The sequence below is a fragment of the Eleutherodactylus coqui genome, chromosome 4 (assembly GCF_035609145.1).
Source record: "Eleutherodactylus coqui strain aEleCoq1 chromosome 4, aEleCoq1.hap1, whole genome shotgun sequence".
NCBI lineage: Eukaryota > Metazoa > Chordata > Amphibia > Anura > Eleutherodactylidae > Eleutherodactylus > Eleutherodactylus coqui.
This window is the reverse complement of record NC_089840.1, coordinates 242,301,815-242,322,752: the sequence shown is the minus strand read 5'-3', so window position 1 is coordinate 242,322,752 and position 20,938 is coordinate 242,301,815. Positions and strand designations below refer to the sequence as shown.

The 20,938-nt window shown below is 41.1% G+C and overlaps 1 protein-coding gene across 1 annotated transcript in view; it reads left to right on the top strand.

The window, feature by feature from the left end:
* The window catches only part of LOC136626157 (alpha-2-macroglobulin-like), a 119,976-nt gene that overhangs the window by 84,992 nt on the left and 14,046 nt on the right, over positions 1-20,938 (top strand). The window contains exons 21-32 of the mRNA XM_066600964.1: positions 461-582; positions 2,619-2,676; positions 7,593-7,676; positions 9,197-9,373; positions 11,201-11,282; positions 11,591-11,747; positions 12,990-13,064; positions 13,146-13,308; positions 13,733-13,938; positions 14,708-14,923; positions 15,687-15,814; positions 15,980-16,070. Coding sequence (XP_066457061.1) covers positions 461-582; positions 2,619-2,676; positions 7,593-7,676; positions 9,197-9,373; positions 11,201-11,282; positions 11,591-11,747; positions 12,990-13,064; positions 13,146-13,308; positions 13,733-13,938; positions 14,708-14,923; positions 15,687-15,814; positions 15,980-16,070 — 1,559 coding nt within the window. The remainder of the gene's footprint in view (positions 1-460; positions 583-2,618; positions 2,677-7,592; positions 7,677-9,196; positions 9,374-11,200; positions 11,283-11,590; positions 11,748-12,989; positions 13,065-13,145; positions 13,309-13,732; positions 13,939-14,707; positions 14,924-15,686; positions 15,815-15,979; positions 16,071-20,938) is intronic.

Below are 20,938 nucleotides of genomic sequence, written 5' to 3'. Positions count from 1 at the left end.
ATGGGCAAAACCTACGTGAGGAATTTGCAATGCGTTTCCGCATGAAGAAGTGACTGAATGTCAGGTTCTGCCATGTAAACATACCCTTTACACTGTTTCTGTAATTCCCATAGAATTAAATGGGAGATATGCTGTTTCTTTAACTCAAGATATGCAGAAATAGTGTAACCTGTTTCCTTAACTCCCATTTACTTCTATGAGAATTATGCAAACAATTTAACATAACACAGCCTTGCTCAACTATTTCCATTCTCCCAGCCACTTCATGAAGAGTGGTATTCCCATTGTGGCTAAATTTGACCTAAGTGTACCATTGGCTTTAAAGCCGTCTGATTTCTTTTAACAAGTGTAGTTACTAATCCTGATAAATACACTGCAAATTATGTGGTTATGACACATATGTTGTCCTGTTCTTATTTGCAAAACATATATTATATATCAAGTTTCTATCCCTTCCCAGGAAAAGTGAACATCACAGTCAAGACAGAAGCTGTGGACACTAAAGAATTTTGTGGAAACGAAATAGTGATAGTTCCTAAGCAAGGCAGAACTGACTCCATTGTGAAGACAGTACTAGTACAGGTGAATCTGCAATACATGAAGACTGAGATAGGTCGTAAAACCTTTGAAATGTGCAGTTTACATACAAAGATATTAGACTTTGTCAACTCAGAACAAGCTTAGTGATAGAAAAACGGAGAGAGGGCACAGTGCCATGGAAGTGGGGGTTCATTGATGGAATAAAAGTGATAGCTTGAGCATGGTCTCTGCTGCATTCAATCTCCTCCTCACAGCAGGGAAGAGGGGGGGGGGGCAGCAAGCCTTTAATGAGGAGAAGGGGAAAAACGGGACCCCCATTCTTGAGATCAGTGGAGGTCTTTGTGCTGATCCCCTAACAATCAGATTTTTCTCACGTATCCTATTTTTCCACCAAACCTTTTCATTCTACCCTGTCCTCTGTCACACCTGCCTCTAGTGTTCCCATTTATGTAATAAAATACTGATAAGTAAAATATTTGAAAGCTGAAAATTGCTTTAATTCTATAACTTGTACTAACTCTTGCTCAATCACGCCCTTGGTTACCTTGTACTCTGCCTACTTCTTTTTCCACCCCTGGTTTCTCTATCTAAAATATTTTTATATGTCAGATAATGTACACTAAGGGATTGGAGCAAGTAAAATTAAAGGACTGCTAAATATATTTTTGAATCTGACAGGAAATAAAATAAATTGAGGACATACAATTCGAGTTTAGCAAAAGTGAAACAGTCAAACCCTGTTTCGGATTGAATTTTGCTAAAAGTTCGCTTTGGCAAGAAAGCAAACCTTGGGTGGATGTCTTGGCCAAAAGAAGAAGCAAAATGAAAAAAGAAAAAGAAGGAAAATTATATTTTTCCTTTTATTTCTCTTTCCTTTTTTTTATTTTCCTATTTCTTCTTCTTCTATGTTTGCTTCTTTTACCTTCTATCTTTTTTCTTCATTAACTTTGCACAAGGCCTCATTCACACAAGCATGGTTTATACAGTGCTACAGCAGCATGTAAACCCCGCTGCTGACATGCAGGAATTCTGTGGTGAACGAGTTGCTCCGTACTCCGTGCTGCAGGCAGAGTGCTGCTGCGGCTTCCATAGGAGCCTGTGGTCAGCACCATGGACAGCGCCGTAGCACGGAGCTGACAGGTGAGTCATTCTGCACTGGTAAAAAAAGCTCTCTGTGAACTCTTCCATAGCAACCTATTGGTTGCTATAGAAGTGTGGATTGCACGCTGCTGTAGCTGCGTGTAAACCACGCTTGTCTGAACAAGGCCTTAAAAACAGCTCAAATGTGCTTACACCCCTAGGTGACCTACGAGTGTTATACAGGATATTTATGGCTCCTAACGTTATGCATTAGTTTTAGGGGTACGTGAAGTTCTGGTTCAGTTTGAACTAATTCAGACCGAATGAAACTTTTTGCCCAAATCCGGCAAACCAACCAAATTGCACTTTTGAAATGTTTGCTCATCACTACATGCAATTTACATGCTAACAATGATCTACCTGAGAATCAAGCCCATGGCAACAGTATTGCCAGACAGCAGTATTAGGTGGAGTTGGATGAGCAACCTGAACATCTGCACAGGAGACCTGCAGGAAAGAGGGTTCACAGCTGCTTTAAAACATAATAATGCCCTCTGCTGCCTAGTTAACACTTAAGGGGTGGTGCTCCCTAGATTACATGTAAGGGATGATGCTAATTCTCATCCATGTCTCTTAATTACTAGTGGATTGGCACACCAATAAGGTAGTACATGGCTAAGACCCATTTGTCATCAAATTAGAAATTGAAAAAGGAGTTTCATGTACTTCAAGAGGGCTAATTTTTGTCAGTGTCCACATTTAATTTTAAAGGGGTATTCTGGAGACCTAAAATTGCTTCACAATCACTCTGTTCTTCCTGGTTTCTGCTAATCAGAACATGTAACTGTTGCAGCCAATCACTGGCTATAAAAAGTGACTGCTAGCCTGGAGCCACATTCTTCCAATTTCCAACGAATTATTTGCTGCATTCTAATTTTATTGTATTATAATAATATTTTCAACTTATGTATATTGTGTGCCTTTATTGATACCTTTAGCCTGGAGGTGTCCTTGAAGAAAAATCACATAATTCACTAATCTGCACCAAGGTAGGAGGTAAGAAACCTTACATTACATAGTAGAAAGGGATTTGGGGTGAATATTGTATTTCCACGATGACTATTTTTTAATAAACGTTTTGATGTTATCAAAGTAATTATGTCATTGCTATCTTATAACTTGCTGTTATAATAATCTTTTGTTTATTATCTAGTTGTTTCTTTTAATCTATATTGATGTAAGCAAAGTTTAAAGGCCCATTTACACGTAATGAGTGTCACTAGAAATTTGCTCAGATGAACAAAGGTGTGCTATAATCATTAAAGGGGTTGTCTCGCGAAAGCAAGTGGGGTTAAGCACTTCTGTATGGCCATATTAATGCACTTTGTAATATACATCGTGCATTAAATATGAGCCATACAGAAGTTATTCACTTACCTGCTCCGTTGCTGGCGTCCCCGTTGCCATGGCTCAGACTAACTTCGGTGTCTTCTTGCTTTTTTAGACGCGCTTGCGCAGATCTATCTTCTCCATTCGGCTCGGCTCGGCATCACCGGCATTTTGGCTCCACCCCCTTGTACGCGTCATCACGAAGCTCCGCCCCCGTCCAGCCTCTGATTGGCTGGAATCGGCACATGTGACGGGGGCGGAGCTTTGCGATGACGCGTACAAGGGGAGGAGCCAAAATGCCGGTGATGCCGAGCCGAGCCGAATGGAGAAGATAGATCTGCGCAAGCGCGTCTAAAAAAGCAAGAAGACACCGAAGTTAGACGGAGCCATGGCAACGGGGACGCCAGCAACGGAGCAAGTAAGTGAATAACTTCTGTATGGCTCATATTTAATGCACGATGTATATTACAAAGTGCATTAATATGGCCATACAGAAGTGCTTAACCCCACTTGCTTTCGCGAGACAACCCTTTTAAGTCTAAACGCAAATCATCGTGCACTTGTCATTTGTCGCTCAGTTTCAGCCTGCATAAAAATCATTGCTGGTTGGCTTACTTCTGGTTAAATCTAAACACTCCCCGCTCAGTGTTTCACATAAGAATGTGAAACACAGAGACAAGTGAATAAAAAGTGAAGAATTCTCAGCAATGATCTGCCTGTCTAAACATTCTGCATGAGCGTGAATAATTAGCTGTGACGTTACTCGTTTGTGCGCTCTTTTAAATGAGAATTGCCCCCATGTAAAAGGGGAATAACTGGACTGTGATAACTTTCTGCAACAAGTTATTTTATCTCCAGCAATTAAAGGTGCTTTCTAAGATAATTTTATTTCTTTAATATCAGGTCTCCATCTGTTAAAATAAACAAAAACCCCTTTAATAAACTATTGTTCTCTTATCTTAACACAACAAAAGCCATTGTAAAACAATTACAAGGGTAACAAACTGTGGCACAGAAAGTTATCATAACGTTTTAAGTCTCAAGTCAAGCTTTGCTGCATCTGTATGTACATATTAATATTTTAAAGTTTGATTGCTCTCAGTGAGAGAAATCAAGTAATTTTGTAGATATGATACCTTTTAATGTAACAAAAATCCATGTTACAGCAAGCTTTTGGGTGGTTATTAACCCTTCATCAGGCTTTGAAACTGGTTTGGATGGGGCACAAATATGACACAAATGCAGAGTGGAAACCCCTCTTGATCTAAATAAATGTTCACACACAGAACTTGAGACTGTCTCACACTCAAAACTTAAAATAAGACTTAACAACCTGAGAAAAGAGATACATATTTAATCAGTCCACTAAAATAATGCATGTAAGAGTTTTATGATGTCTGTTGTCTCTCCTTTAACGTTCAAACATAGAAAGAGATGGAAACACCAGCCCTGCAGTACCCCCTATTGGATGGCAACATTCTTACAAATCAATTTTTGGATTTTTATGAATTAAAAAGAAAAAAAAAAACAATGATTGGGGAGAAGACACCCTTCTTGACCTCCTTCAGACTTTTCATATTCTCCACTTATGCGAGAATCCTGGGCCGAGGTTCATTTAATTTTTGAGGGTATTAAACATGGCCATAAATTTACACTCCTAAATTCTTCTGTGATGTTGTGACTTGTAGTTGCCCTTTAGTATGATTAATCTCATCTGCTCTATGCTAAGTCTGTGATCCCAAAAATGTTTTGCCACAGGTAATTCCGTTTTTTCCTCTCTAATTGAGTGGCAATGAGATCTTATCCTGGCTCTCAGTTTTTGTCCGGTTTCCCCGATATAAAGCACACAACATTGAATGTGGAACATGTGAATGTCCCAGGGCTCTTACAGTCCTGCTGTGTGTTGGGAATCTGTATCCTGTCTGTGGTCAGTTTATGTGAGCAGGTCTTGCAGCTCCTTACAATACAGAGATAAGTTCTTTTTTGTATGTCCGAGTGCAATGCAGTCCTGATTATAAAGTTCCTCAAATTAGGAGGTTGCTTGTAACATAGGAGGGGAGGGTCCGGGAATGTGGTTTTCAGACTGTCATCCTTGTGTAGGGTATCATGAAGTTTCTTTGCAGTCTTCCTTAGTAAATCTAACTGTGAATTGTAGGTCACTACTAGAGGAACACGTCAATTTTTTTCTTTCTCCTTGTATTGGAGTTGTTGATTTCTGGGTATCCTGGTGGCTCTGGTGATTTGGTCATCAATTGAGGTGGGATGGTAGCCCTGATTTGAAAAATGTCTTTTTGAGATTGTGTAAATGTTCCTCTTTGTCTGTTGGGTTGGAGCAGATCTGGTTATGTCTGATGGCCTGATTGTAGAGGAACATTTACACAATTTGTGAATTTGTGTTATATTTGTGCTCCATCCAAACCAGTTTCATTAGGCTGCTAAAGGGTTGATAACCACCCGAAAGCTCGCTATAACATCATGTATTTTTGTTAGCCAATAAAAGGTGTCATATCTACAAGATTACTTGGTTTCCCTCCCTGTGAGAACAATCACAATTTGCTCTACTAGCTAACATGGTATTAAACCCTTTTTTTTGTTTTATTTTAAAGTTGTAATTAGAGATGAGTGAATGTACTCGGTAAGGCCGATTTCGCAATCGAGCACCGCGATTTTCGAGTACTTCACTACTCGGGTGAAAAGATTCGGGGGGCGCCGTGGGTGAGCGGGGGGTTCCAGAGGGGAGTGGGGGGGAGAGGGAGAGAGAGAGCTCCCACCTGTTCCGCGCTGCTACCCCCCGCTCCACCACGCCACGCCCCGCCCCCCGGTGACCCCTGAATCTTTTCACCCGAGTAGTGAAGTACTCGAAATTCGCGGTGCTCGATTGCGAAATCGGCCTTACCGAGTACGTTCGCTCATCTCTAGTTATAATGCATAGTTGATAATGTAATTATATTCTTAATCCTTTAGTGACAAAGCCTGTTTGCATATGAATTACCAACTAAGTTTTCAGTTCTTTTCATCGTCGCATTCCTAAAGCCATAACTTTTTAATTTTTCCCTGGACAGCCATATTTTTTTTTCGCAGGACAAGTTGTTTTTCTTAATGACATCTTTTGTCATTTGCACTTATAACGTATTGTATAACTTTATCATTATTTTTTTAAGGTGACTGGAGAAAGAAAAGAAATTCCGCCATTTGTTTTTTGAATTTTCTTTCTATAGTGTTTAGCATGCAAAATAAACAATGTGATAACATTATTCTCTGGGTCAGCATGCTTCTAGTGATGCCAAGTTTTTACAGTTCATTTATATTTTGCTATTTTTGTTTCCAAAAAACACTTCTTTGTTTTTCAAAGATTTGCTTTTATGTTGCTGCATCCCAAGAGCCATAACATTTTACTTTTTTAATCGACAGAGCTTTATAAGGGCTTGTTTTTTTGCGGGATGAACTCTAGTTTTCATTTATCTAATTTTTAAGACCATACAACATTTTGATGGCTTTTTATTTCATTTTTTATAGAGTCAAGATTAACAAAATTTGTAATTCTGGCATGTTTTATAATTTTAGTTATTTATTTATTTTTAACTTGTTTTTATTGACCATTTCCCAAAATATACAAACATAAGGAGATTGTTAATCCATGTTATTACATGTTATCAATAGTGCTGTGTGAGGGATTTTTTTGCGGGATGAGTTGAACCTTTTAATGGTACCATTTGTTGCTCCATATGATGCTCTGATCACCTTCTATTCCATTTTTTGTAAGGCAAGACTGGGAAATTAGCTATTTTCACCATGTTTTTTACATTTTTATTCATGGCATACACCATGCACATTAAATAATGCACTAACTTTTTTCTCTGGGTCATTATGAACATGGTGATAGCAGATTTGTGATTTGTTTTAAATTTATTTTTACATAATCAATGGGGAAAGGATAGGTTTTGATGTTTCATATTTTTAAACTTAAAAAAAAAACTTTTTAAATTTAATTTTTGTCACCATATTTTATCATTCTTATAATACACTACTCTACTTCAGTATAGCAGTGCATTATGAAGTCTATGAAGCTCAGCCACTGGGTGCCATTGCGGGGATCCGATGGGTGACAGAGGGAGTCCCACTCACTCTAGCAGCCCTTTACATGCCGCAGTCACATTAACTGCAGTATGTATATGGTTAAACAGCAGGCATCTGAGCTTTCTTTGGTCCCCGTTGTTTGAGCAAGTGCTAGTATTTTTCAACAGCCAAACACCTACTCTGTGTTTTGCAGGCTTTTGATGCAGTGCCGTAAAAAGACAATTGCATCAGAATAAAGCCCAATAATGGTTGCTGTCTAAAGACACATGGTTGTTAAGGGGTTAAAGGGGTTATATAGGATTAGAAAAGCATGTGTGCTTTCTTCCAAATATAGTGCCACACACCTGTTCATCAGTTGTGTCTGGCATTGCAGTTCGGCTCCACTGAAATGAATGGAGGTTAGTTGCAATGGCACAAGCAACCTATGGATAGGTGTGGCACTACTTTTGGAAAAAAATAGCCATGTTTTTGTAATCCTTAACAGATCTTTTTATTTTATATTTCAGACCAACCTAAATCAGAAGAAATATTTCTCAAGGTTCCTCAAAATATTCTAGACGATTCTGCAAGAGCATATATATTAGTTTTGGGTAAGATCTCTGATTTCCATATAAACAAGAGAGAGCATGCTACGCCCCTGTGAGTTATATCTATCTGTGATGATGTTTCAGCATGTTCTCATAACCTGTATAGGAAGCTGATGCAATGGTTTTTGTGATGCGTACTCACAGATCATGCATGGTGGATGGTGAGGGCGGCATGTAGACTATCGTTAACTCTCCCACAGAAAAAAAAAAAATCCCAAGGTGTAAGGTACGGTGAATGTGGAGGCCAAGAAAGAAGTTCACTTTCGTCAAAACCTGCACGGCTAATCCATCTGTTTGGTAGTAACCTACTGAGCTCACTTGTGACTTCATTGTAAAAATGGAGGGAGACGGAGGTGCCCAGGTGTCAAGCGGATTTTACTTTCAGCAAGGGCCACACGATCCAGATTATTATAGAGCAGACCTAGCGCTGAGAAAAAACTATCCACCGAAGACAGCGCAGGTGAGGCGGGAGAAAGGGAAAACGCCCACGCTTGAGGGTCTCCCTGTAACTGAGAGACTACAATGCCCACATGCTGGCTCTCATCCCCTGAGGAATTTTGCCTAAATGAAACTATAGCTTGCAAGCTTCATGAAAAGAAACAAAATTGCTACGTTTGCCAGAAAAACAGTCGGGTAACTCCAACCTTGGTTCAGATTGCGCTGAAACGTCAAATGATTGAGGCAAAGATTAAATGGCAGATAACTGCTGCATTATTTCCGTCATTTGCTGTGACAGTGCTAGCACTTGCTGAACCAGAGCTTGTGTTGGATCCTGTACAAACATGGCACCAACCTGATTTGTAAGTGCCTGAATAGGATCCATACTGTGTCTAGCACAATTTTATTGGGCCGATGATTATGTTATGTTCGTCCTGGACTGCCAACAGGAACCTGGTGTGAGAGCAGCCCGAATGGATGTTGAAGCTAGGTTATACAGGTGGCTAGACACAGAACAGACAAAAGAAATGAGGTAAAGGGCAGACCTGTCACTCAGAACACAGATAAGGAGACTGACCCTAGGCTGCAGGGAGAATGGCAGGACCCTACCTATAAGCGGGGCAATCACCTCGATAAAGGCAGCCTCGTGCTGGAACCTTGGGCCTGACTATCCCTAAAGGGGTAGTACAGGGAAACAGCTGGAACTGACAGCAAACGAATGCAAGACAGACAATAGACACAAACAGGGAACAAACCCAAACTTAGAAGCCAGACACTAGCAGCTCTCAGCAGAATGACAGCTCAGCGAACACTGAAAAATAATCAGCATCTCCCAGCCAGGAAGAGCAGGATTATATAGGTAAGAGGGAGAAGCCGATTGGCTGACAGAAATGTCAATCACCACCCACATCTTGATAACAGCTGCAGGACTAATTAACCTGGACTAGTAGACACAGGAGATGTTAACCCTGGCTAGTCAGAATAGAACCCACAGAAACAAAGGTGTGCTAGCAAATACTTAACTGTGTGCTGACTGTGAAATGACAGTATTATTGTTATAATTGAATGATGTTATTACCTTGTAGGAGATCTAATGGGTACGGCCATGCAGAACCTTGATCGTCTCTTGGCCATGCCATATGGATGTGGGGAACAGAACATGGTTTTGTTTGCACCTAATGTCTTTGTCCTTCAGTATCTGGAAAAGTCTAATCAACTAAACAATGAAATCCAGAGCAAAGCCAAGAGGTTTCTGGAGAGCGGTGAGAAATCTTGCATTTCTTTTATTCCTATTATTTTCTCAGTTTGAATTCTGCTATAATTCTCTTAGTTACTAGTGTTGATCATCTTGATCACCCAGGGGATACAATTGACCCGATCATTGCAAAATCAAATTGGGTATGTTCAAATCGATTTTTGGCGAAAATCAATGGAAAATCAAATTTTCTAAAATGCCAGGCAGCCGTTTTATTAGACGCCTGCATCACATAACTTTGAAATATATAATATAAGCACAGTGTAAGCAGAAACCATTTTACAGTTGAGCACAGGACAGAGAAGCTGCATCACATTTATATGCCTATAAAACATGTGGTCTGTTGTTAGGGCCAGATATTCTACAAAGGATATATTGCTGCTGTTATGAAAGCTTGTATACCAACAGAGAACTTAAATGGGGTTCCATTGGAGGGAGCAGAGAAAGAAGCTGCATCAGATTTATATGTCCATATAATACTTGGTCTGTAGTTAATAGGGAAAGATATTTTACAGAGCATACATTGCTGCTGAAAGCTTGTATACAGTGGTTATATTGGAGGGAACAGAGAAAAAAGCTGCATCATGTGTATGTGCCTATATAACACGTGGTCTGTTGTTAGGGACAGAAATAATAATTGGCATATATTGCTGCAGAGTGTGAAAGCTTGTATACTGGCAGAAATTTTAAACATGGCTCTAGTGGAAGGAGTATAAAAAGAAGCTGTATTATATTTAGATGCCTAAATGAAACGTGGTCTGTACATTAGGAGAGGGTACATTTTTGCTGCTGTCAATGTATACAGCAGCAAAGCAGACAGATAGACTATGCTTTGGTATGGGGAATACTGCATTTCTCTGTTTGTGGCCTTGGATGTCATTAAATTTGCCATTCTGGCTACTGTGAATTATATGCAGACCTTACACAGCGAGCGGTGGGGTGAGGGGAATTCATTACGCCGCGCAGATGGAGACAGTTCACAAATATACAAGCTGTACTGTGTGACCTTTTGTTCTTACATATAATGTAGCCCAGGGATTGCAGCTAATTTAGTTGGTGGTTCTGTTCTGCGTGAACATAACCAAAAAGAAAACCAAACAGGAAAAAAGCAAATACACACAGTGTGTGTTAATGGCCTCAGACGTCGTTCAAAGTTACCAGTCCGGTCATTTCGAATTATGTGCAGGAATTGTGCAGCTAGCAGTGGTTTTCTGCAAAATACAAAGTTAGTTGATGAGTTAAATAAAACCACTGAAAAGTAAAAAAAACTAAATAAAAACTAAATAAATAATAAGGAAATACCATGAAGAAAGCAAAGGATAGGGGGTGTGTTGGTACAGTTGGTGTTGGAGGTCATAGAGGACAGGCCAAATTGGCTCTTCAAACAACTCCACGCTCTGCAGTAGGCAAAGAAAGACTGCTGCCATTCCTTAGAAGTGTTTCTGCCCTTGTATAATATCCACTGCATGCAGAACAGGCCATACAGTGGATGACACAGCACACTTCAAGTTCCAACACCTCCTCTTCCTCCCAGTCGCATTCACACAGCAGTCAGTCTGCACCAGTCTGCCATGAGCATCTTGCCTCTACTTCACCTCGTGCTAAGTTCCTCGCACCCTTCAAAGCAGTCCATATGGATTAGTCTGAGGAGCTATTTGATCATTAAGTGTCAGGGATCTCAATGCAGCAATCTAAACAACCAGTGGGAATACTTCTTATTCTTTTTATAGGATGTAGATATGTGAGAAATACTTTACTTGTTATTGCTTTGCTTACAGTCTTACATACTGACGTATATTCTTGATATTGTTTTTTTTGTTTTTGATTCTCACAGGGTATCAGCGTCAACTTACATATAAACGTGATGATGGATCATACAGTGCCTTTGGAAAGAATGACAAAGAAGGAAATACTTGGTTAGTGGATTTGTCGATAGAGTATTTTTTAGCGCACTAAAAAATCTCTTTTGAATAGGTTTAACAAAACTTACCCCAAATAATTGTGGTTTATCCAAATGTAATTTCTGAAGTATACATATGATGGATTTGTATGTATGTATAAAGATTTCTGAAAAGTAGAAATGATTGGAAATCTAAAACTAATCTGCTTGGAAATGGATATAGATGTTCAAAGTCAATGGTTGATAAAACTTTAAATTGGTATTTTTGCCATGTTTGGTAATTGCAACAAATATATGTTATGCCAATTTCCAATGTTTCCACAGGTTGACTGCATTTGTAGTGAAGTCCTTCAGCAAATCCCGACCTTATATCTTCATAGATGAAAGTCACCTGAATCACTCCTATTCTTGGCTGAAAAATAACCAAAAAGACACTGGATGTTTCCGCAGTGTGGGGAGGCTTTTCAATAATGCCATGAAGGTAGGCCTGCGGCAGAGTAATGTGACAATGGTGACGTGCCACAATAATACATAACACTAATTACTCATAATACTGTTCTAATATGTAGACCAATAAAGGGTAGTACAAAAAATTTGCAAAGGGTGGAATTTTGGCAAACTAATAAGGATTTGGAATGAAACACTGAAAAGACAACATATCAGGGCTGTGTCTTTCACTCTGGTCCACTCTGGTTAGGATGCAGGAGGCAACTCTAAAAGTAAGTAAAGAGCTTCAATTATTACCAGTATAATATGCAGAGTATGTACAGGAAGCAGGCAGTGCAGGAAGTCTCTGAAATGAAGGGTCAAGCAATAACTGCAGGACAGGAAGTGATGTTAGTGGAGGCATTATTTTGGGAATGTCACTTGAAGAGCCCAGCACAAGCAACCAATTTGTTATGTCCTGTGGTGATAAGTTACTATTGTGTATTGTATTTGAATGACCACAGGGAAAGAAATAAGCACCTATGACCTAAACAGGACAAGTGTACTTATGATGATTTGCCTGTAATATTACAGACAATCAAAGTTCTGCATATTTTTTATAGATGGAAATCTTTTTATTGTCACATTCAAAGTTGGTGTAATCTTCAAGCAGATTTATTATGACTGATGATTTATATGCCAATATTAGAGGGGTTTTCACGTGACTTAAAATTGCTTCACAACCACCGTCCTTCCTAGGTGCCGTTGGCCAGAACCTGTGACTGTTGCAGCCAATCAATGGTCAGATCACTGACCTTCTATAGTCAGTGATTGGCTGCAGCAGTCACATGTCCTGGTCAGCAGCAAACAAAAAGGACAGAGTAGTTGTGATGCAATTTTAAGTCATGGGGAAATCCCTTTAAGTTAAAGTACACTGGAGTAGGTTGCACAAATGTATTAAAAGGTGTACACCTCTTTCTAAATTTTGTGCATCATGGCCTGACCTAGAGACAGAAAATGAAAGTTATACCTGCATTGATCGGGTGTAGATATGTGCTAAAATTTGCACTATTTTCTGTTATTCCTATAATTTAGAAATTATAGCTCTGTCAGGACATATCTAGCTACACACCCCTGGATAACTCCGCAGATTTTTCATACGCGTTTTTCAAAGTGGCAAGAGGCAAGAAAAGTTGAAAATTATAATAGAAATATGATGTGCTCCATTAAATTACTACTTCTCTACTCCAAACTGCTAGTGTAAATCAATTGATAAATTACCCTCGCTGTCTTTCAGGGAGGTGCCGAAGATGAAATGGCCGTTTCTGCTTATACAACTGTGGCTCTTTTGGAAGCCGGTGTATCTGTGCAGGTAAGAGGTCATGTTATGGCAAGATAAAAAGCTACAACAGATCTTTAAGCCAATTATTATACTCATCCCATTCCTCTTCAGGACCCCTTAGTAGGGAATGCTCTGACTTGTTTAAAGAAGGCTTCTGTCAATGCCAGTAATGTATACACCCAGGCTCTTCTGGCTTATACCTTCACATTGTCTGGAGACACAGAAAACAGAAACATTTTGATGGATCAGTTGGAAGAAAAAGCAGTGCAAGGGGGTAAGAAAGCAGGGAGGACAATGTTTGTTTGGTGTATCTTCAGCATATGCTAAAAGAGTGTTCCCAAATATACTTATAGCATCTGCCATCAATGTTTAATGGGTGGAGAAGTCCAACTGATAGGATCCTCACCAATTCTGAAAACAGGCGTCCTATGTGGGTGGAAAAGAGGTTTCAACACTTGTAAGGTCTCAATTATAGTGAACAGAAGATGGCTGATAATATTTCAGTTTCTCATCCATTGACTACAATGGAGAAATATCATATATATGTAGTCGGTGTCGCCCATCCCCTGCAAACTCTATCTATCTATCTATCTATCTATCTATCTATCTATCTATCTATCTATCTATCTATCTATCTATCTATCTATCTATCTATCTCTCTCTCTCTCTCTCTCTCTCTCTCTTTCTTTTATCTGCAGATGGACAGCTACACTGGAAACGGGACTCTCCTCCTCCTCCCCAAGTCTCATATTGGTGCCGTGCCCCATCAGCAGAAGTGGAAATGACCTCCTATGTGCTCCTGGCTATTCTGTGTGGTCCAACTCCAGACTTGGGCAAAGCTTCACAGATTGTAAACTGGTTGAGCAAACAGCAAAATCCATATGGAGGATTCTCTTCTACGCAGGTAAAAGAAAGTAAAGCAGTAGTGTCACGGAACTGGGGTCCGGGTACTGGAAGTCCCTAAAAGCTACCCGCAACCCCTGTCCCTACCTACTTGCCCCCCTGGGCTAGGCCCCAGGGCGACAACTGGGCGACGGTCCCTAAACTCACTAGGGAAGCGGGGCAGGGGGTCAGACTTACAAACAAATACAGAGACAAACAGACACAGAGGCAAGTCAGGAAGTCCGGGTCGGCAACAGGAGAATACGCGGTACCAGGGATTAAGCGAGGTCAAAGTCAGGTCCAAAAGCAGAGGGTCTTAATGGGAAATCAGATCAGAAATATGCGGGTGTAGCCTGGAGAGAAACATACACTGGCAATGCTGGAAGGAAAATCTTAATTTCTTAATGATTAGAGGTTTTTTTTTCAAATGTTTACTTAGAATTGAATTCCCCTGAGTCTTGGTTAGTTAGCAGAATGAATGGCGTTTCAGCACTCTGGTGAGCACCATGTTCTCTTCATTGCTAACAAAAGCACATCTGCTCATCTATACACATCAGTGTGCCTGGTACTGCAGCTGAAGCACCATACACAGCCTTAATTGAATGTATGGGTCTATGCCTATAGAAAGATATTGAGCAACACTTTCCTTCTGCTAATTTACAGGGGTTCAGAGAGTCAGACCCCCACCAATCAGACACTGATTACCTATTCTAAGGCTACAAGTGTTTAGGTCCTGCAAACCTCTTTAAGTTCTAATTATACATTTGCTTACTGGGCTTTTCCTTCTTAAGGACACCGTGGTGGCTCTTCAAGCTCTGGCCAAGTATACAGAGGTCACTTTCAGTGATGAAGGAGATGTCACCGTGACAGTCAGTTCTAAGATGGGATTAGTTGGGCAATTTCATGTGGACAAGAATAATCGTCTATTGCTCCAAAGGGCCAAGCTATCAACTATCCCTGAAAACTACACTGTGACATGCACAGGAAATGGATGTATCTTTGTTCAGGCAAGGAAAAGTCTATTAAAGTATTCTTCCTCCAAATCTAATCCTATCAATGCAAGTATGTCTGGATGAAGAAAGTAAAATTGACAGTTATTCACAATAATGAGCAGACAATAATATAACATAACAATATTCAGCCAACACAGTACCATAACACTTGGCAGAAAATACCATGCTCATCACATGCAACTATTGATGACTCTAGGAGAAGGGCACTCTATTGATAGGGAGATCTGTATCATCTAAAATTAGTTCCATGTCTTGATGTCTTTATACACCTGAGTAAAAGGGTATCCAGGATGGCCTACCCGGTTTAAGTTTCAGACGGTAGTAATAAACCTACCCCTTGTCCAGGTCTGCTTGCAATGTTCATTTAAAGGGATTGTCCAAGCATACTGTCCAACCCACAGCTAGAATTTTGCATGAGTCTTATTCTATTTCATGTAACCCAATGATACTTGTTGGATGTTGGATTATTGCCATGTTAATTGTGCCACCCACAGTGCAATTGCATCTCTCCATACTCCATGTCAGATTAGGTAGAACAGTATGGACAATTCCATTCAAGGAACATTGCAAGCAGAACTAGATCTGCGGTAGATTTATTATTACTGTCTGACATTTAGATCAGGCAGACCATCCTGGACATCCTTTCTGCAATGGGAGCCTTGTCGAGGAAGATATATTGTTGTATATAGGTTGTGTAGTACCAAAGTCCTTACACCCACTTATAGGTAAAATACCTTACATTTTCTTTCATTCACAGGCTGTATTGAGATACAACATCCCTACACCAAAAGGCGAGGCAACTTTGTCATTGACTGTTAAGTCATCTGCAAGAACAGAATGTCTGCTAGATTCAGTGACACATTTTGAAATTCTTATTACTGCTGCGTGAGTAATTCTTTTAACTTTTTGTGTCATTTGAGTCCAATGGATTCCACTGACTAGTGCTGAACATGAAAAGTATGACAGCGCAGGTGTGAATGCAGTCTTAAACTGGCCAAAGGATATTAAGGCCAAAATTAAGAAACATAATACCTGCTTTTACTTCTGCAGTTATATTGGTGCCCGGGAGAAATCAAATATGGCTGTTATTGAAGTCAAAATGTTGTCTGGATATATTCCAGTGAAAAGCACAATAAGGAAAGTAAGTTACAGTAATTTTACTGCTTAGACAAAATGAATGTCTGCAGTGTGACATTAAAGTCTTTTTTTAGAATTTAAATATTGATGATCTATAATAGTATAGCATACACATATCTCGTCAACCATCCTCTTCTAGCAAAGTGACAGGTGCCAAGCCCCTCAATCTGACCTTTGACTCCTGACATTTTATACCCGCTCCCCTTGATGTTGTGACATCTGGCAGACTTCTGGAATCTAACCCATCATTTCGCATTCCAGACCTGTGACGTATCCTGATACATGCTGTCACACTGTCAATGTGTTTTATGATAATAAGCCTATATTTATAGCCTGACTTGCTGTTATGTACCTTTCAAGTCCCCTTATAAGGGTTTATGTATAGTATGTATCCCCAGCTCTAATAAGGCTTTATGTATAGCCTGACATGATCAGTAGTATAGAGATCGCACAGTAGACTAAGTGCAAGGTTTTTAAAAAAGCTTTAGGCTTTATAAACCTTTAAAAAGATCACATAGCAGGCGAAATGCAAAGTTTTAAAAAGCTTTATTGTGCGCATGTGTAAATACATAAGCAAAGTGTGATAAAAATATGGTTTATAAAATTATAGCATAAATGAATACATAAACAATGTACGATAAAAATATGGCTTATAGAATTACATAAATATATATAACATTAACGTGGATATATTACGCAGTAAGGAATACATCGTTTAATGGATATTCTCATGTATCTGTATCATGTATCTGATACAACGTATAAAGAGTGCGACACTAGCTTAAAAAATCTTTTTACTTAAATTTTAAGAGCCATCATGGCCTTTACTAAGCGATCCATCTTCAAAGAGTCTAGCAAATCATGTGTGCATGGGTCTGCAGCGATATTAGTCAGCACATTAGCCTCCTCCATAGCGTACATAAAAACATTCCATCCCATCAGGGTAGTTTTTCTCATGAGCGTGTGACTCTGAGTCGTAAGTCTGATCAACACAGGGACGTTTGTTCCTGGAATTACAGTTCCCTTGTAAACCAGTTCATCTTTAGAGTTGCACATATTAATATTCCAATGATTGAGTAGTTTGCTCAACAATGGTACTGTGTTTTTCTTGCAGACTTGTGTCAGGTCAAATTTTTGCATGACATTCGTTATTTCAGCCTCATAGCGTTCTCTATAAGCAGTCTGCATGCTTGGGATAGCGTAATAGTTTGATTCCACTGTGATTCCACTGCTGTGTCTTTCAGGCCTCGGTCACACGGGCGTTTTTTCATGCGATTTGCGGATCGCATGACGGATGCGCATCCGCAAATCGCGTGACCGGGGCCGTCGATTCGCTGATAAATCTGCAGCTAGCAGCGTTTTCGGCGAAACGGCCCAGCGCTGCCCGCTATCCTCTGCCACAGCTGTGGCAGAGGAGAACGATGTTCATCCATTGAAAGCAATGGGCTGCCGGCAAGCGCTGGATGAATTTTCGGGGAACGGCTTAAAATATAAGCCCTTCCCTGAAAACCATGCTGAAAATGTGTAAAAGTAAAAAAAAAAAGTATACTCACCTTTTTCTTGCAGCCGGAGTTCAGCCATGTCCAACCAGCAGTTCTCCTGAACTGCTCTGTGTAGTATTCAGCAGGTGGCAATAGCTGAGAGCTGCCTCTGATTGGTCCCTGCGCTCAGCCAATCAGAGGCAGCACTCACTCACCCATTCATGAATTCATGAATGGGTGAGTGAGAGCTGCCTCTGATTGGTGAGGGCTGTGACCAATCAGAGGCAGCCCATTCAGCAGGCGGGGATTTTAAATCCCGGCCGGCTGAATACTACACAGAGCAGTTTAGGAGAACTGCTGGCCAGACGCGGCTGAACTCCGGCTGCAAGAAAAAGGTGAGTATACTTTTTTTTTTTTACTTTTACACATTTTAGGATGGTTTTGAGGGAAGGGCTTATATTTTTTAGCCCTTCCCGAAAATTCACTCCGCGCTCGCCGGCAGCCAATTGCTTTCAATGGAGCCTGCTGTATTGCCGGCTCCATTGAATTCAATGGGCGAACATTGTTCTTCTCTGCCACAGCTGTTACAGCTGTGGCAGAGGAGAATGATCTTTTAAGTATGTGTTCCCAATGGGGTCGGCGCTGCTGCCGCCGGCCCTATTGAGCGCATATATAGAGCACAACGATGCGCAGAACGCAGATAGGCGCGTTGTGCAAATCGTTGTGTCCTACAATTTATCGCACATCCGCATAAAAAGCAGACACATGACCGATCCCATTGCGAAGCATTGGGTCTATATCTACGCGGTTCGCATGCCATGAGCAAATCACGGGAAAAAACGCCCGTGTGACTGAGGCCTCAAGCTGATATATCTGAACTGATGGTTGTGTATAGTTCAGAGTTGAAGCATAGAGTTAGGAGTTGACTACATTAGCACATGATAGGCAAAAAGGCAATTAATGCACTTTCACAATAGGTTAGTAGGTTAGGGGAGCTGAGAAAAAAACCTATGAGTTTACTTTGACAGAATTTGCTAAGATTTCAGTCCTGCAGTCTGCAGTGCCTTAGAAAACAATACAAACATATAATTCAAATGATCATAAATTTTTAATGAAAAAACAATTGCAAAACATCTTCATTTTCATAAACGCATTGCTTAAAGAGTGCAAAGGTATGCATAGCCTTTGAAGACATGACAACTAGAGATGAGCGAGCATGCTCGGATAAAGCAGTTACTCGAGCGAGCATCGCTCTTCTCGGGTAACTGCTTACTGGTCCGAGCAGGCCCGGGGGGGGCGGCGCGGGTTAGCGGGGGGTAGAGAGAGAGGGAGAGATCTCTTTCACTCTCCCCCCCACCGTTAACCCTCGCCGCACCCCCCTGAGCCTGCTCTGACCAGTACCAGTAAGCAGTTACTCGAGAAGAGCGATGCTCGTTCGAGTAACTGCTTTATCCGAGCGTGCTCACTCATCTCTAATCACAACCTCTTTTAAAAATAAAGCTGTCTTTGTGATCAGTTGATACAACAAGAGAGAAGTTGCACTTAGCCACCCGCTTCCCCTGCAGGACTTCAACAGGAAAAATGCATTATTGCTCTGCAGCAATTCAAGTAAATGGGTGTCCATTAGAGATGAGCGAGCACCAAAAGTGCTCGTTGCTCGAGTCAAACTTTCTGCGATGCTCGAGAGCTCGTTTTGAGTAACGAACCCCATTGAAGTCAATGGGCGACTCGAGCATTTTTGTATATGACCGATGCTCCGCATAGGTCTTCACTTGTGTAACTTTGGAAAACATCCGGAAGTCATAGAAACACCACAGAAACACGCCACACGCTCTCTTCATAGCCACACCACCCTCATGTCTATTTCTAAGTGAGTCTGCGATGAGGAGGAACCAGAGGCACACACTGCAGAGGGTTGGCAGGGCCAGGCAGCGACCCTCTTTGAAAGGGGGGGGGGGGCGATAGCCCACAATGCTGTTGAGAATCGATGATAAATTGACGTACGATCATCATTCCAATCCCGTGTTACCTTCGTCGCAAAATTGTCAGGAGCCGCAAACGTGGGCATAAAGGGGACTCAGGTGCCAGCCCAGCACTTCTACACATCTCCACAATGCAACAATACTCTGTGTGGGAAGTATGTGAGCGGGCCTTGGGTCAGGCTCAGTCCCAGCAAACACCTTGGGTGGCCCAAGATGCCGCGAGTGACATAGCAATGGGGAATCCATGGGTCCACACACTACTCATTCTGTTTGGGTGCTGGATACCTCATCGACAACGCAAGTGGAAAGCCATCTGCACTCTGCACCCTACCCAAGTCAGTCCGTGTCTTTGTGCCAGACAGGTAAAACACCGCTATGGGAAGTCTGTGTGCACCCACAGCATAGGTGAGTCCAAGGAACCCCAAGACATGAACCATGAAGAAATCCGAGTGCCGAAACATGGCAAACTTTCACTGTGCCGAGGACACAGGCCTCTGCACAAAGCCTCAGCAATCGCGGGCATAGAGTGGACTCCGATGCTAGTCCAGCTGCGAACGTCTGATTAGTGCAGTATCGCTCCTCTTGCTTGGCCCAAACCAGTGCCGCGGATAACTGTGGTAACACGAGAGAAAAACATGTTGGCCTCGGCCCACAATTCATGCCCTAGTCAGTCAGTGTATTTGTGCCAGATAGGTAAAACACCGCGATGGGAAGACTTTGTGCACATAGTATAGACAGACCCCTGTAACATTCCTATAGCAAAGGTATAAGCAGACCCCAGTAACATTTCTGTAGTAGAAGTATAGGCTGACCCCAGTAACATTTCTGTAGTAACAGTATAGGCAGACCCCAGTAACATTTCTGTAGCAGCAGTATAGGCAGAACCCTGTAACATTTATGTAGCAGAAGTATAGGCAGACCCCAGTAACATTTCTGTAGCACAAGTATAGGCAGACACCAGTAACATTCCTGTAGTAGAAGTATAGGCAGACCCCAGTAACATTTCAGTTGTAAAAGTAGAGACAGACCCCTGTAACATTTCTGTAGCAGAAGTATAGGCAGACCACAGTAACATTTCCGTTTTAAAAGTATAGGCAGACCCCTGTAACATTTCTGTAGCAGCAGTATAGGCAGACCCCAGTAACATTTCTGTAGTAGAAGTATAGGCAGACCCCAGTAACATTTCTGTAGTAGAAGTATAGGCAGACCCCAGTAACATTTCTGTAGCAGAAGTATAGGCAGACCCCTGTAACATTTCTGTAGCACAAGTATAGGCAGACCCCAGTAACATTTCTGTAGCAGCAGTATAGGCAGACCTCAGTAACATTTCTGTAGCACAAGTATAGGCAGACCCCAGTAACATTTATTTAGCAAGTGTATAGGTCAACCCCTGAAACATTGGTGTACCA